Below are 12,500 nucleotides of genomic sequence, written 5' to 3' on the forward strand. Positions count from 1 at the left end.
TTCTCACTATCCTTTGGATAGGACACTAGTCTATTGCAAAGCACTTTCCACCAAATCTAACAGACTCAGCTAGCTGCCTATTCACCGCTGGGTGGAGAGGGGGGCGGGGTGGTCAGAGAGAAATCTCGACTGCACCCGCAGGATCAATCTTGGCCCCTCTGTGTGTGAAGCAAGTGCTCTACCAACTGAGCTATCGGGACCCGATGAACTAGAATGAATAGAACAGCCTTGAAAAAGAATTGATTGACTTACAGTAAAAGGTGCTGTGCATTCCTTGAAAAACTTTCAGTTTTGCCACTTAGGGGGGGGGGGGGGGGGGGGGTCCCAATAGCTCAGTTGGTAGAGCACTCGCTTCACACGTAAAAGGGGCCAAAATTGATCCAGGGTGCAGTCGAGATTAAATTCTGATCCCCCCTCCCTGTCCACCCAGCAGTGAATGGGTAGCTGAGTCTGTTAGATTTGGCGGAAACTACTTTGCGAGAGACTAGCGTCCTATCCAAAGGATGGCAAGCAATTGCTATTGTCTGTATCATGCTATGGAATCTGGGATAAACTCTGGCTCCATGTGCCTAATGATTCTGAAGGAACTAATTTTTTCTTTTTTTTTTTTTTTCTTTGCAACTTACAGATTTTTACATAAGCGGGTCGCAACATTTTTATTTTTTTTACTTGTATTGATGAATTTCAATTTTTTTCCAGCAAGTCGTGATGGAAGATGTGTCCAGGTCGACTCTGGAGGGGATCGTCACCCATTTCCAGACGTTGTTTGAGGTCAGGAAAGTGTCCGGCATTTACCCTAGGATGAATCAGATATACAGGACCCTTGGAGAGGCCAGCAATGTCCAGAACACCCTGAAGAATATCCTCGGACTGCGTGAGTTTGACTTTGAGATAATTTTTTTTTTTTTTAATTGAGCTTTATATAGCGCAATATCCACTAAATGTGCTCAAAGCGCTTTACAAGGGGTCCCTGGTCGACAGCAACATTTAACATGTAGGACGGGGCATGACACCTGTTAGGCGATTTTACAATTTTTCGGACAAAGACAATGCTGTTAACGACCAGGTACTCATTTTACACCTGAGTACGGTGAGAGAATGTGAGTAAAGAGTCTTTTCCAAGGACTCAACTATGCGCCGAGCATGAGGCTCAAACCCAGGACCTTCCGATCCGAAAGTGAGTGTCATACCACTAGACCACATAGCCTCACAGAAAATGGGCATGATCTATAGATAGTATGCAGATGACGTCACTCAGGCCTTTGTTATTGTTTTTGCCATCCACATTTGTGAGTTGTTCTCACTAAACTGTATTAACCAGACTATAAAAGTTCATGGTTACACAGAGTGTGTGTGTTGGTCCGTTATACTTCCGGATGGCAATGTTGTGAACTCCTTGGCCAAGCGCATTCTATCTATATTACATTTCCATGTGCTCGAGGCCATTGGTCACATTGGAATATGTGCTCAAAGTGACCCACATAGTGAAAAGTGTTCACAGTTTTTGAAATATCTAACATCACGATTGGCCATTTTATTCAGCTTGACACGTGTGTATGTTTACAACTTTCATAAACAAAGCAGCGTGTTTACATTTCTGAAGAAATATCCAATCGTTGGACAGCAACAAATCATGTGATTGATGACTTGGTTGGACGAAAACATGAATATAGATCACTCCCATTAGTGATAGAAAAACGTGACCTACAACAGCCTCAAAATGGTATTCTGTTGGGATGACTTCTGTGATCAAAATAGAATTTATATTATTAGGGGAATGCGTTTCAAATTAAATGTAGGGAAAACCGAAGAAATGATTTTTGATTTTAGAAAGAACACAAATTCCATCAGTCTGCTCAAAATTTTTTTGCATGCCACGTCTGTAAACGAATTTCCATTTTTTTGAATGAATAAAGTTTATATTATTATTATTATTATTATTATTATTATTATTATTATTATTATTATTATTATTATTATTATTATTATCATTATCATCATCATCATCATCATCATCATCATCATCATCATCATCATCATCATTATCATCATCATCATCATCATCATCATCATTATTATTATTATCATCATCATCATCATCATCATCATCATCATCATCATCATCATCATCATCATCATCATCATCATCATCATCATCATCATCATCATTATTATTATTATTATTATTATTATTATTATTATTATTATTTATTATTACTATTTATTATCATCATTATTATTATTATCATCATTATTGTTATTATTATTATTATTATTATTATTAATATTATTATTATTATTATTAATTATTATTATTGTATTTGGAACCGATTCTGTCCTTTAGTTGTGTCCAACACATTTATACTATTATTAGGACAATTTAATAAATAATGAACTAAAATGGAGGGCAAAGTGGCCAAGTGGTTAAGGCATTGCACTGTGACCTGGAAGGTCCTGGGTTCAAGCCCCGCTTCTGGCACTTTCATTTTTTCTCCTAAAGCAAGATTATTAACCCCCAGTTTGCTCACTTGGACAACATGGGTGATTCCTGTTGACATGAGACATCTTGTTTGATGAATTATCTATATTCATTCCTGGAATGCCTAGGCGACGATATCTTGTGATGTTGTGGCGGAAGGGTGTAATTTTTTTATTTTTGTAAAATAAATAAATAAAATATAAAATAATATTCCCTTTATTCATCCCATAGAGGAAATTTGTCTCCAGGGTTTATTCCAAGGGAAGACTGGAATAACCCAGGCGTCAGCCCTAGTGCAGTGTCACAAATTGAGCTAGGGCGAGGTGACTTGCTCAAGGCCACACAGTGCAGTGTCGGGTGATCGAACTCGGTAGCTTTTGGGTATGAAGCAAAGACCGTACCGTTGAGTCACGCTGCCCCAGATTGCTTTGTTTTGTTTACTCTTTCATTCCAGAGGACCTCATTTGCTTTTTTTTTATAGCTTTTTTATAAAGCGCAATATCCACTAAAGGTGCTCAAACGCTTTACAAGGGGTCCCTGGTTAACATCAACATTTAGCATTTAGGACGGGACATGACGCCTGTTAGGTGATATTACAATGCTGTACTCATTTTACACCTGAGTACAGTGAGAGAATGTGAGTAAGGAGTCTTTTCCAAGGACTCAACTATGCGCAGAGCGAGGCTCAAACCCAGGACCTTCCAATCCCGAAAGCAAATGTAATACCACAAGATCACATGGCCGCACAATTAATTGAGTAGTTATTAGAGAATGTGGGTAGCTAGGTCTGAATAAGAATTAACAGAAATCATTTTAGGATGGACTAACATTCTACCAAAACGAACAGCAAACAATTGTTACAGCTTGTTTTATGCTTTGGGGGTCAGAATAAATTCTGGCTGTATCAGTCTTAGAGCTCTAAACAACTTACAACAACTTATGCCTCTCCGCCACAACGTCATAAGATGTTGTCACCTCAACATTCCATGAAGGAATATAGATAATTAGTCAAACAAGATGTCTGATGTCAACAGAAATCACCCATGTCGTCCAAGTAAGTAAACAGGGGGTTTGATAATATTTCCCAAGAAAAAAAAAACGAAAGTGCCTGAAGCGGGTCTCGAACCCCAGGACCTTCCAAGTCACATAGCAATGTCTTGACCACTCGTCCACTTCGTCCCTTCTTATAGCTCCAAATGATTAATTTAACTTTTGTCTCATTTCAGCTGAAGACGCCAATTCATCCGTGCTGGTGGATGCTGTCGGTAAGCTGTGTCATACTCACAACTCTACCACTGCTAAACAGTTGAAGAAATTGTTGCAGACTAATGACCTCAATGGGTAAGAGTTCTAGTATCTGTATGTGTCTGTGTGTACGTGATTGAGTTCAATACAGACAGAGAGCGTAGATAATAGAGAGGCTTTACGGACGGGAAGTCACGCGACTTCGTCGGTGACAACAATGTTAGCGAGGGATGGTGACTGCGTATGCGGCGAGGAGCGAGCTATAAATAAGCAAGACAGGTAAACACCGGCACATGGTGGCGAGAGAAGTAATGGAATGTAGTGGATATATAATTCGCACAACATCAAACCGTTTATTAAGCCGTTGGATCGAGGTCCAGGTATCAATATTGAATACAAACATTATCAGATAAGATGAGATAAAAGAAAATTAACTTAAAAATTTATCCCGAAAAGGAAATTTGACATGGGCACAACAAGAGAGGACTCGTACATCAAATTGACATAGACACAACAAGCGAATCACACGCCCCCAACCCTACTGACCCCCCCCCCCCCACCTCTCTCTCTCTCTCTCTCTCTCTCTCTCTCTCTCTCTCTCTCTCTCTCTCTCTCTCTCTCTCTCTCTCTCTCTCTCTCTCTCTCTCTCTTCATGTAGAAACTTCAAGTGAACTGTTCCCATGATGCTGTGAGCAAAACAAATTACTTTCTGGAAACCATCGATGGATTTGCTTTAGTTTTCTATCATGCATGGCTATGAGGAATCTCGCATCTTCTCTGAGCGAATATAATTCATATAACACTAAAGAGGTGGAGTGTGTTTGTATGTTTGTGTGTGTGTGTGTGTGTGTGTGTGAGAGAGAGAGAGAGAGAGAGAGAGAGAGAGAGGGGGGATGATTTGGTGATGTGGGGGTGGTTGATAACAAAGTCTATGGAAGTGAGTATGAAGCTTACCCAATGCATGCTTGCCCTTCCTACTTATTCTGAAAGGTGGCCGCTTTCCTTTCAATAGACTTATTGGATTTGGAGGTCTGTTCTTGACTTGCCTTGCATCTCACATGGTGATGAAGGCGCACATTGACGAAAAGGTTGATGACGAGGAAGTGAATATCACACTGCTTCACGGCCTTTTTGCATTCCAATCCTGTTTCTAATGTTGCCTCCATCACTTTCCTAATCAGGTACATTCTTAATCCTCTCTTGTACAAGTAGGGGTCAATGTAGCATCGAAATGCATGTTCTGCAGCCGTCAGAATATACATTAATTTATGCGATGGCGCACACAATCCCTCGTTTTCCGTGGTAAAATTTTTCTTGCAGATAAACGTATGCGATGGGTCTTGAGTGCTCCGTGCTTGTATTAAATCCTCTTTACAATTTTCACACAGAAGATTTTTTTTGGCTCTCAACTTCATCCCAACGTAACCTCCAATGTAATTCAGAACGTTGGTCTCGGTTGTCGTGAGCATGGGAGGAGCGGCTCTCATTACTTGCTGAAGTGGAAGAGGAACATCTTGCTGTAGTCGTGTTCTGACGGTGCTTTGGGCTCCCATTGATGCCATATTTTCAAAACTGAACAAGAAGGTATCGATGTCATCCTTGCAGTTTTTGTTGCTCCCCGGGACGAGAACAGCATCAACCATTGTCTGGCGCAGAGCCAGGCGGAATTCCCTAGAAGTTGGATTTACTCGGTGTCCACCCTTTGCCCTGATGATAGAGAAAAGGTTTTCCAAACAGTCTTGGTTCAGGCGACTTGTCAGAAGAAACTTGAACCCACAGTAATCTCGCAGGTGTTGCCAGAGTTGGAGCAAGGCTTCGATTGACAGCTTCCATCCTTCCAGGCATGGCAGACTTCCTGTCTTGTTCAGGGGTTTGACGCCTTCCAACCAGATTTTTGTCTGCTCCAAGAAAGTCGCGTGCTTGGAATGTGCCGACATCGCATTGTTCATTGTCCCTTTGCTTCTCAGTGATCTGCTGTTGAAAGCGTTGAACAACTGATCAAAGTTCTCAATGAAATGAGCAGTTGGCAATGCCTCTTGTGGAAGAGAAGAATGAAAGACCATAGTGGCTATACCAGCAGCGACTGTATGACTCAGGACTTGTGCTGCTAGACTCACCCTAAGGTTAGCAAAAACTGGCATGTTGATGTGACGGCTTGTCAGTTTAGGCGCTAATCTGATGGGCTTTGAAGAATCCATTTCATAGAATTGCCGGATGTAATCCCATGAAATGGTGTCTCCAGCCACCCTAAATCCTGAGTTCCGCAGGTTATTTCTAATGCTTTTCAGCAGATGTGGTGGGTCATAAAGAACGTAGACCTTGTGATGTTCAATAATGACAAAGGGTCGGCTTTGAGAGACTCCTAGCTGTTGTAATGCTGACCGGTTGTTTGATCCTTGGTCGCATATCATTGCTTTAGGATGGAGACCTAGATTTATCACTTTTTTCACCACTTCTACAAGAACAAGAAGAAGCATGTCAGCCTTCACTGGTCCATTAGATAACACATAGGAAAATGGTTGCTTCCATTTCGTGCTAAGTCCTTTCACCATGAAGACAAGAGCATGGGTGGCTGGTTTTCTTGATCTTCCTAGCAACAATCCATAGTCCTCAAATCCCTCCACAAGATCTCTAGAAGGATCATACGACAGATCGGACTTAATGGCCATTTCATCATAAACAATGGCACAAGATCGTTCCACTGGTGACATTGCTTCCACTTTTATCTGGAACAGGTTGAGCATGTTCGGGCAGAGTCCAGGTTCAATCTGTACATTCTTCATGGCCAAGGCAAGTGTAGACGGAGATGGTAACTGAAAAAGCCGTTGCAAGAGACTGTAAGCCTTTTTACTAGCGTGAAAAAGAGAGAGTGCAAATGATTTATCCTGGAAACTCCATCGTCTGGATTTCTTTGGAAGTTGTCCAACTCTAACCTGGGACACGATGAAGGAAACGGCTTGGGGAGGTAAATAAAGACGAAGGGTTTGTTCAACACTTTCAAGTGAAGCCTGTAGGCTGTTCGATTCAGTTCCATGTTGTTGCTCGGAACTTGGTTCTGCACTAGAGCTAGTTGCCGCACAGGAGTTTGGCTGATGAGGGGAACTCTCTGTCATTTTGGAGAGTTTCCTCTGTAGTCTCCAGTTCTTTGACCTTTGAGCACAGAGCTTCTTCTTCAGTCTGTCTTTTCTTTGACGTTCCTCTTTCGTCTCGGATACATCCGTCACTGGATGACATTGAGAGGTCGTAGGTGAGGTAAATGGTTTCTCTGGTGGTAATTCTGCAGAATCATCAATTTTACGCTTTTTAGGGGGTGGTCGTGATGGAGTAAGCTTAGGAGGAGGATTTGGAATGTTGAAGATGGTTGGCACAGCAGTCCTGAGAATGACCGTACGTTTCACTGCCGTTTTGCTGAAACAGCAAGGTTCAAAGTGCTCAGAGCAAATGAAGCAGTTGATGTGAAGGTATTCTGGTGTTTTATTCTCCAGATCTTTCCTACGGCAATTGATGAGCCACTGCCTGCTACTGTAGAAAGAATTTAAAAAAGCAAACATGCCTATTTCACACGGCTGTGTACAGTTACAATGTAGATCATGCCTAAGTTAATGAGCTTCATCTAAAATCACAACGCTCTATAACAAAAGGAGGCGCATTTATTCACTAAAATTGAATGATACTGATCCACTTATAACGCCATCTCAGGATACCCGCTGTGGCGTTGAATGGTCGTTTTGCATCGTTAATTTTTACAGCAGTAAGGGTATTTGATGGAGTTTAGGATGGTAGATTAAGGTGCAGTAGAAGAAATAGAAAATCAACCCAAACAAACACACACACACACACATGCATACATACACACACACACACACACACACACACACACGCGCGCGCACAAACACACACACACACACACACACACCACAAAAAACAAAAAAAAAAAAAAAAAAAAAAAAACACACACAAGACCCACCGGCTTATTGTTATAACTGGTGGGGCAATTGTAGCGGTTGTGTGTAGCCAAAGAGGACTGTATATATATGTAACGTAGTTACCAAAGCTGCCATAAACACAATACTCTTTACGGGCACCTCACCAGATAAATCAAACAAGTAGATTCATACGTCTGGCACTAGTAAGAGTTTTAAGTAACTCATAAATACGTGGGATCGAAACAACAACATTGTGGCATATTATATACCCTCACGCATACTACACACATTAGTAACTATTACCTTAACACATTCATAGTATAGCCTTTTAAAAACCAAACAAAGAGCTTATAAGATAGTGATTTACTCACATTTTGGGGCCCGATGGAAAGCGCAAGAATGACAAATCAGGCCTTTTATTCTTGGAGTTGCTACAGTTTGGGGCAGAACACCAACGACAATGCGTATTCTTTGCTTCTTTCATATTCGCCGCCATGATGATAAAATGTTTACCTGACTTCTTTTGGTTGCTACACACGAGGCTCGATACGCCTTGCGCGACCTCGTAAAGTCTCTCGTTATTCTATGCTCTCTGATTCAGAACAAACTACACAGACCTCATTTACATATATTATTTCATTCGTCTGTAGTATTTCATTCGTCCTGTTTTGTTGATAAAGGGGAAACCCAAAACATCCTCATCATCTGTTTTCTTTTATTTGATTAAAGCTTACATTCAATTTCACATTATTTAACTGAAATTTTTAACTATAATTTCAATATTTAGCTTCTAGACCATTCCAACATAGATAATACAGTTTTGAAAACAGTGCTGATGGTTTTCCTCCGATCTGCGGAAATCCACGATTTTAGTGTTTTTATTTCCTCCTTTAGTATATGCAATGTTAACAAAATAGAACATACTGTGTTCTTTGATAATACAGCAGTATAGTGGGCAGGTAGGGGGGTCACTGTTGCTTTGTCTTTTATCCCCGTATATTTCCTTTTCCTGGTTGTTTTCTGTCTTTGTCTTGGATTAAGATATAACTTGGTTTAGTCCTGGCCCTTTGCCAGGAATCCTTGGCTGATAGGGAAACAGTTAAATGTATACTATTATTTTTGGGAGATGGTTTGTTTTTTTTTAACCTTTTAAATCATCTCCCTGTTGTGTACTATCATAGTTTGTGTTCTAAATGTATTTTATAAACATTTGAGTGTGTTCCGTTTAGTGGGATCCTGTCTGTACTTGTGTCAGGATGAGACATTAAGGGGCGGTTTGGGTCTTTTCCAAAAAAAATTTAATTACCAATATTGGGCGGTTTTAATCATTCTGTATCGTCATTATAGGTTAAAAAACAACATTTATGGTGAAAATTTTTAATTATCTGTGTTGATACCCATTTTGCGACCTAATTTGGGGGTCTGACATCAAAAAATATAACAATCTTGTGGCAAACGTTCCAAAAAAACTAATGAAGGAATGACCTCCATATTCTTCCCTCTTGTCAACATTGTACTATAGTGTGTCACCATAGAGAGATTTTACGGCTTTAGCTTATGGAATTTTTATTAGAACATTACAAAGTTGAGAATCAAAATGTTATGACAAAATTGACGTTAAAAATTCAGAATTAGGATTATAATTCAAAATTCACATATCTTATCAATAAAATCTCTCTATGGTGACACAATACATTATCTCTGTGATAACTGTGGAAATTTTCAGACAATTTCATTGAATAGATTCAGAGAAACGTTTGACACAGTATCCCATACCCTTAGAAATATGTCATTTTGAGAAAATAGCAAAATAGCTTCCCGTTTTTCACACTTTTCTTACTATCTGTACCATTTTCGACTGTGTTTTTCATGCCTTTATAGTCTACTTTAAGAATTTGGACTTCAATTATATTATTTCTAGGGTAATAAAATATCAATTTCCACCAAAATCTCAAAATCAATTTTTCGAAGGATTTTCCTAATAATTAGTCAAACTAATTACCCTGATTTCATGCTCTTTGAATATGCATCTGTTCCTTATTTGAACAAGTCTCCTTTGTCTTGCTTTTTCTCTAAACTGTAAATCTATAATCTCATTTTTCTTCCTTTTTACTTGCGCGGATATGACCTTAATGGTCAGAAGTGCAGTAAAACCTTAAAAAACAAAAAAAAACAAAAAATGAACTGAATGTTTTGGGTTGTACCTTTATCATTATATATATATATATGTGTTGGGTTTAAATTACCTATAATATGATAACTTGCATTAAAAATCATTTTTTCCTGTCCATTCCTTTCAGGGTGATCCGACGGTTGGATGAGCACAGTGAATTCTTCCCCGTGTTCCAGGGAATCATGAGTAAACTCTTTGATATTTTAGGTGTGTGACTAATGTCAATGTTGCTGCTCGAAGCTCGAAGAATGAATAACAATGTGAAATTGAACAGAAGCTTCAATTTGATTACGAAAACAGATAAAATGGACGTTTCGGGTTTCCCCTTTATCAACAAACAGGATGAAAGAAACACTACAGATGATGTGGTAGTGGCCACTACCACATAATCTCATTCATCTGTAGTGTTTCTTTCATCCTGTTTGTTGATAAAGGGGAAACCCGAAACGTCCATTCTATCTGTTTTTGTAATCAAATTGAAGCTTACATTCAATGTCACATTGTTATTTATTAGGTATGTGACTCCACATTACAGGGACACATAGTATGATGTACTTTCTTCAAACGATAGATTGGTTGACAGTCAATGAAATGCAACAAGAATTCCGCATTCTTTAATAAATGTTGATTAAAAATAATAATATAATAATAATAATAATAATAATAATGATAATAATAATAATAATAATAATAATAATAATAATATAATGATAATAATAATAAGAAGAAGAATAATAATATAATGATAATAATAATAAGAAGAAGAAGAATAATATGATAATAATGGTAATAATAATAATAATATAATAATAATAATAATAATAATAATAATGATAATATGATAATAATAATAATAATAATAATAATAACAACAACAACAACAACAACAATAATAATAATATAATAATAATAATAATAATAATAATAATAATAATAATATATTAGTAATAATAATAATAATAATAATATAATAATAATAATAATAATGATAATAATAATAATAATAATGATAATGATAATAATAATAATTATAATAATATAATAATAATAATAATAATAATAATAATAATAATAATAATAATAATAATAATAATAATAATGATAATAATAATAATAATAATAATAATAATAATAATAACAATAACAATAATAATAATAATACTTTATTGCATCCTAAAAAAGGATTTATTTTTTTGTACAGAAGTATTATAATTTACACAGTAAAATAAATAGATAATGGAAATATGATATATCTATCTATCTATCTATATATATATATATATATATATATATATATATATATTCTTTCGCCACACTCAGGTGTAAAATGAGGACGTGGCCAATAACATGGTTGTGTTTGTGTCAGCATCAATTCTGCACTTTTGATATAATATGCTTCATTGATTTCTTATTCTTTGTAATTTCCACAATTTCTAATAATAATGATGATAATAACAATAATAATAATAATATGATTATAATTATAATCATAATTATAATAATAATAATAATAATAATAATAATATCCTATAAATAGTTTATTTCTTTTATTCTCTTTTCTTTCCAGGAATTGACAAAATGGACGAAGTATTGCCAGCTGTGAGAGCTCTCAAGTTGCTGGCCAGATAGTTTTGGAATGTGTGGCGTGGCACTAGGAAGAACCAATTATGTGTATGACCTACGACCCCCTCAAAAGGGTTTTATTATTATGTCGGAATCTGAAGTGCTCCTATTTACAGGTCTGATAACGGAAAAATTATGCATACCTGCCAACCCTTCCACTTTTGACGAAATCATTCCTATTTTCACTCTTCCTTTTCTTCAATTCCGGCATCAGCTTTTTTAAATGATTGCTGAATGGGAATTAAGTAGGAAAATTAATTGCACTCCTTTCCCCCTTCCCTATTCTATTAACAAATTCTTGTGATGTGTAGATTTGCCAGCTGTGTCTGAATACTGTCTTTATGTGTTTGGTGGCAAAGTTGGTGGTCATTTTGATACAGAATTATCCATTGTTCAAGAAATTCCTATTAATTAACAAATCTTCTGTGGAAAAATGAGACAACCAATGAAAATAACGAGAAGCAGTGTCGTGAATCATCATCATCGACATTGCCGCCGTCGTTATCATCATCATCATCATCATCATCATCATCATCATCATCATCATCATCATCATCATCATCATCATCATCATTATCGTAGTCATCATCATCATCATCATCATCATCATCATCATCATCATCATCACAATCATTGCCATCTTATTCTTAATATAGGACACTATATTTATAATATGGTTATCTGCTGTCCCAGCAAATATATCGTATCGTTCTATCTGTCTGTGTGTGTGTCTGTATATATGTATGTATGTATGTATGTATGTATGTATGTATGTATGTATGTATGTATGTATGTATGTATGAATGTAGGCATGCATATACGATGATATGCTGGTTTGTATGTATGTCTGCATGTATGTATGTATGTATGTATGTATGTATGTATGTATGTATGTATGTATATGTGTTTGTATGTACGCTCATTTCTTTGTATACACGTGTAGAAACAATGTGCAAGCGTGTATGTTCGTGTATGGCTGTGTCTGTATTTGTAAATGTGTTGATGTTCATACCATGAACCAAACTGAGCATTGTTTACCTCACATGAATTGCCT

At 37.2% G+C, this 12,500-nt stretch overlaps 1 protein-coding gene across 7 annotated transcripts in view; it reads left to right on the top strand.

The window, feature by feature from the left end:
* Positions 1-12,500, top strand: part of LOC144958053 (centrosomal protein of 70 kDa-like) — a 39,862-nt gene that overhangs the window by 26,284 nt on the left and 1,078 nt on the right. For 5 of the 7 annotated variants that reach the window (XM_078889640.1, XM_078889642.1, XM_078889644.1 and 2 more), the window contains exons 16-19: positions 700-874; positions 3,706-3,820; positions 9,951-10,030; positions 11,391-11,726. In XM_078889640.1, coding sequence (XP_078745766.1) covers positions 700-874; positions 3,706-3,820; positions 9,951-10,030; positions 11,391-11,452 — 432 coding nt within the window. In that variant the 3' untranslated portion in view covers positions 11,453-11,726. Of the gene's footprint in view, positions 1-699; positions 875-3,705; positions 3,821-9,950; positions 10,031-11,390 lie in introns of all 7 variants that reach the window. The other 2 variants (XR_013642323.1, XM_078889641.1) reach the window with 2 other exon arrangements.

This window comes from Berghia stephanieae, chromosome 12 (assembly GCF_034508935.2).
Source record: "Berghia stephanieae isolate SIO BIC M18660-M18661 chromosome 12, UCSD_Bste_1.3, whole genome shotgun sequence".
Lineage (NCBI taxonomy): Eukaryota > Metazoa > Mollusca > Gastropoda > Nudibranchia > Aeolidiidae > Berghia > Berghia stephanieae.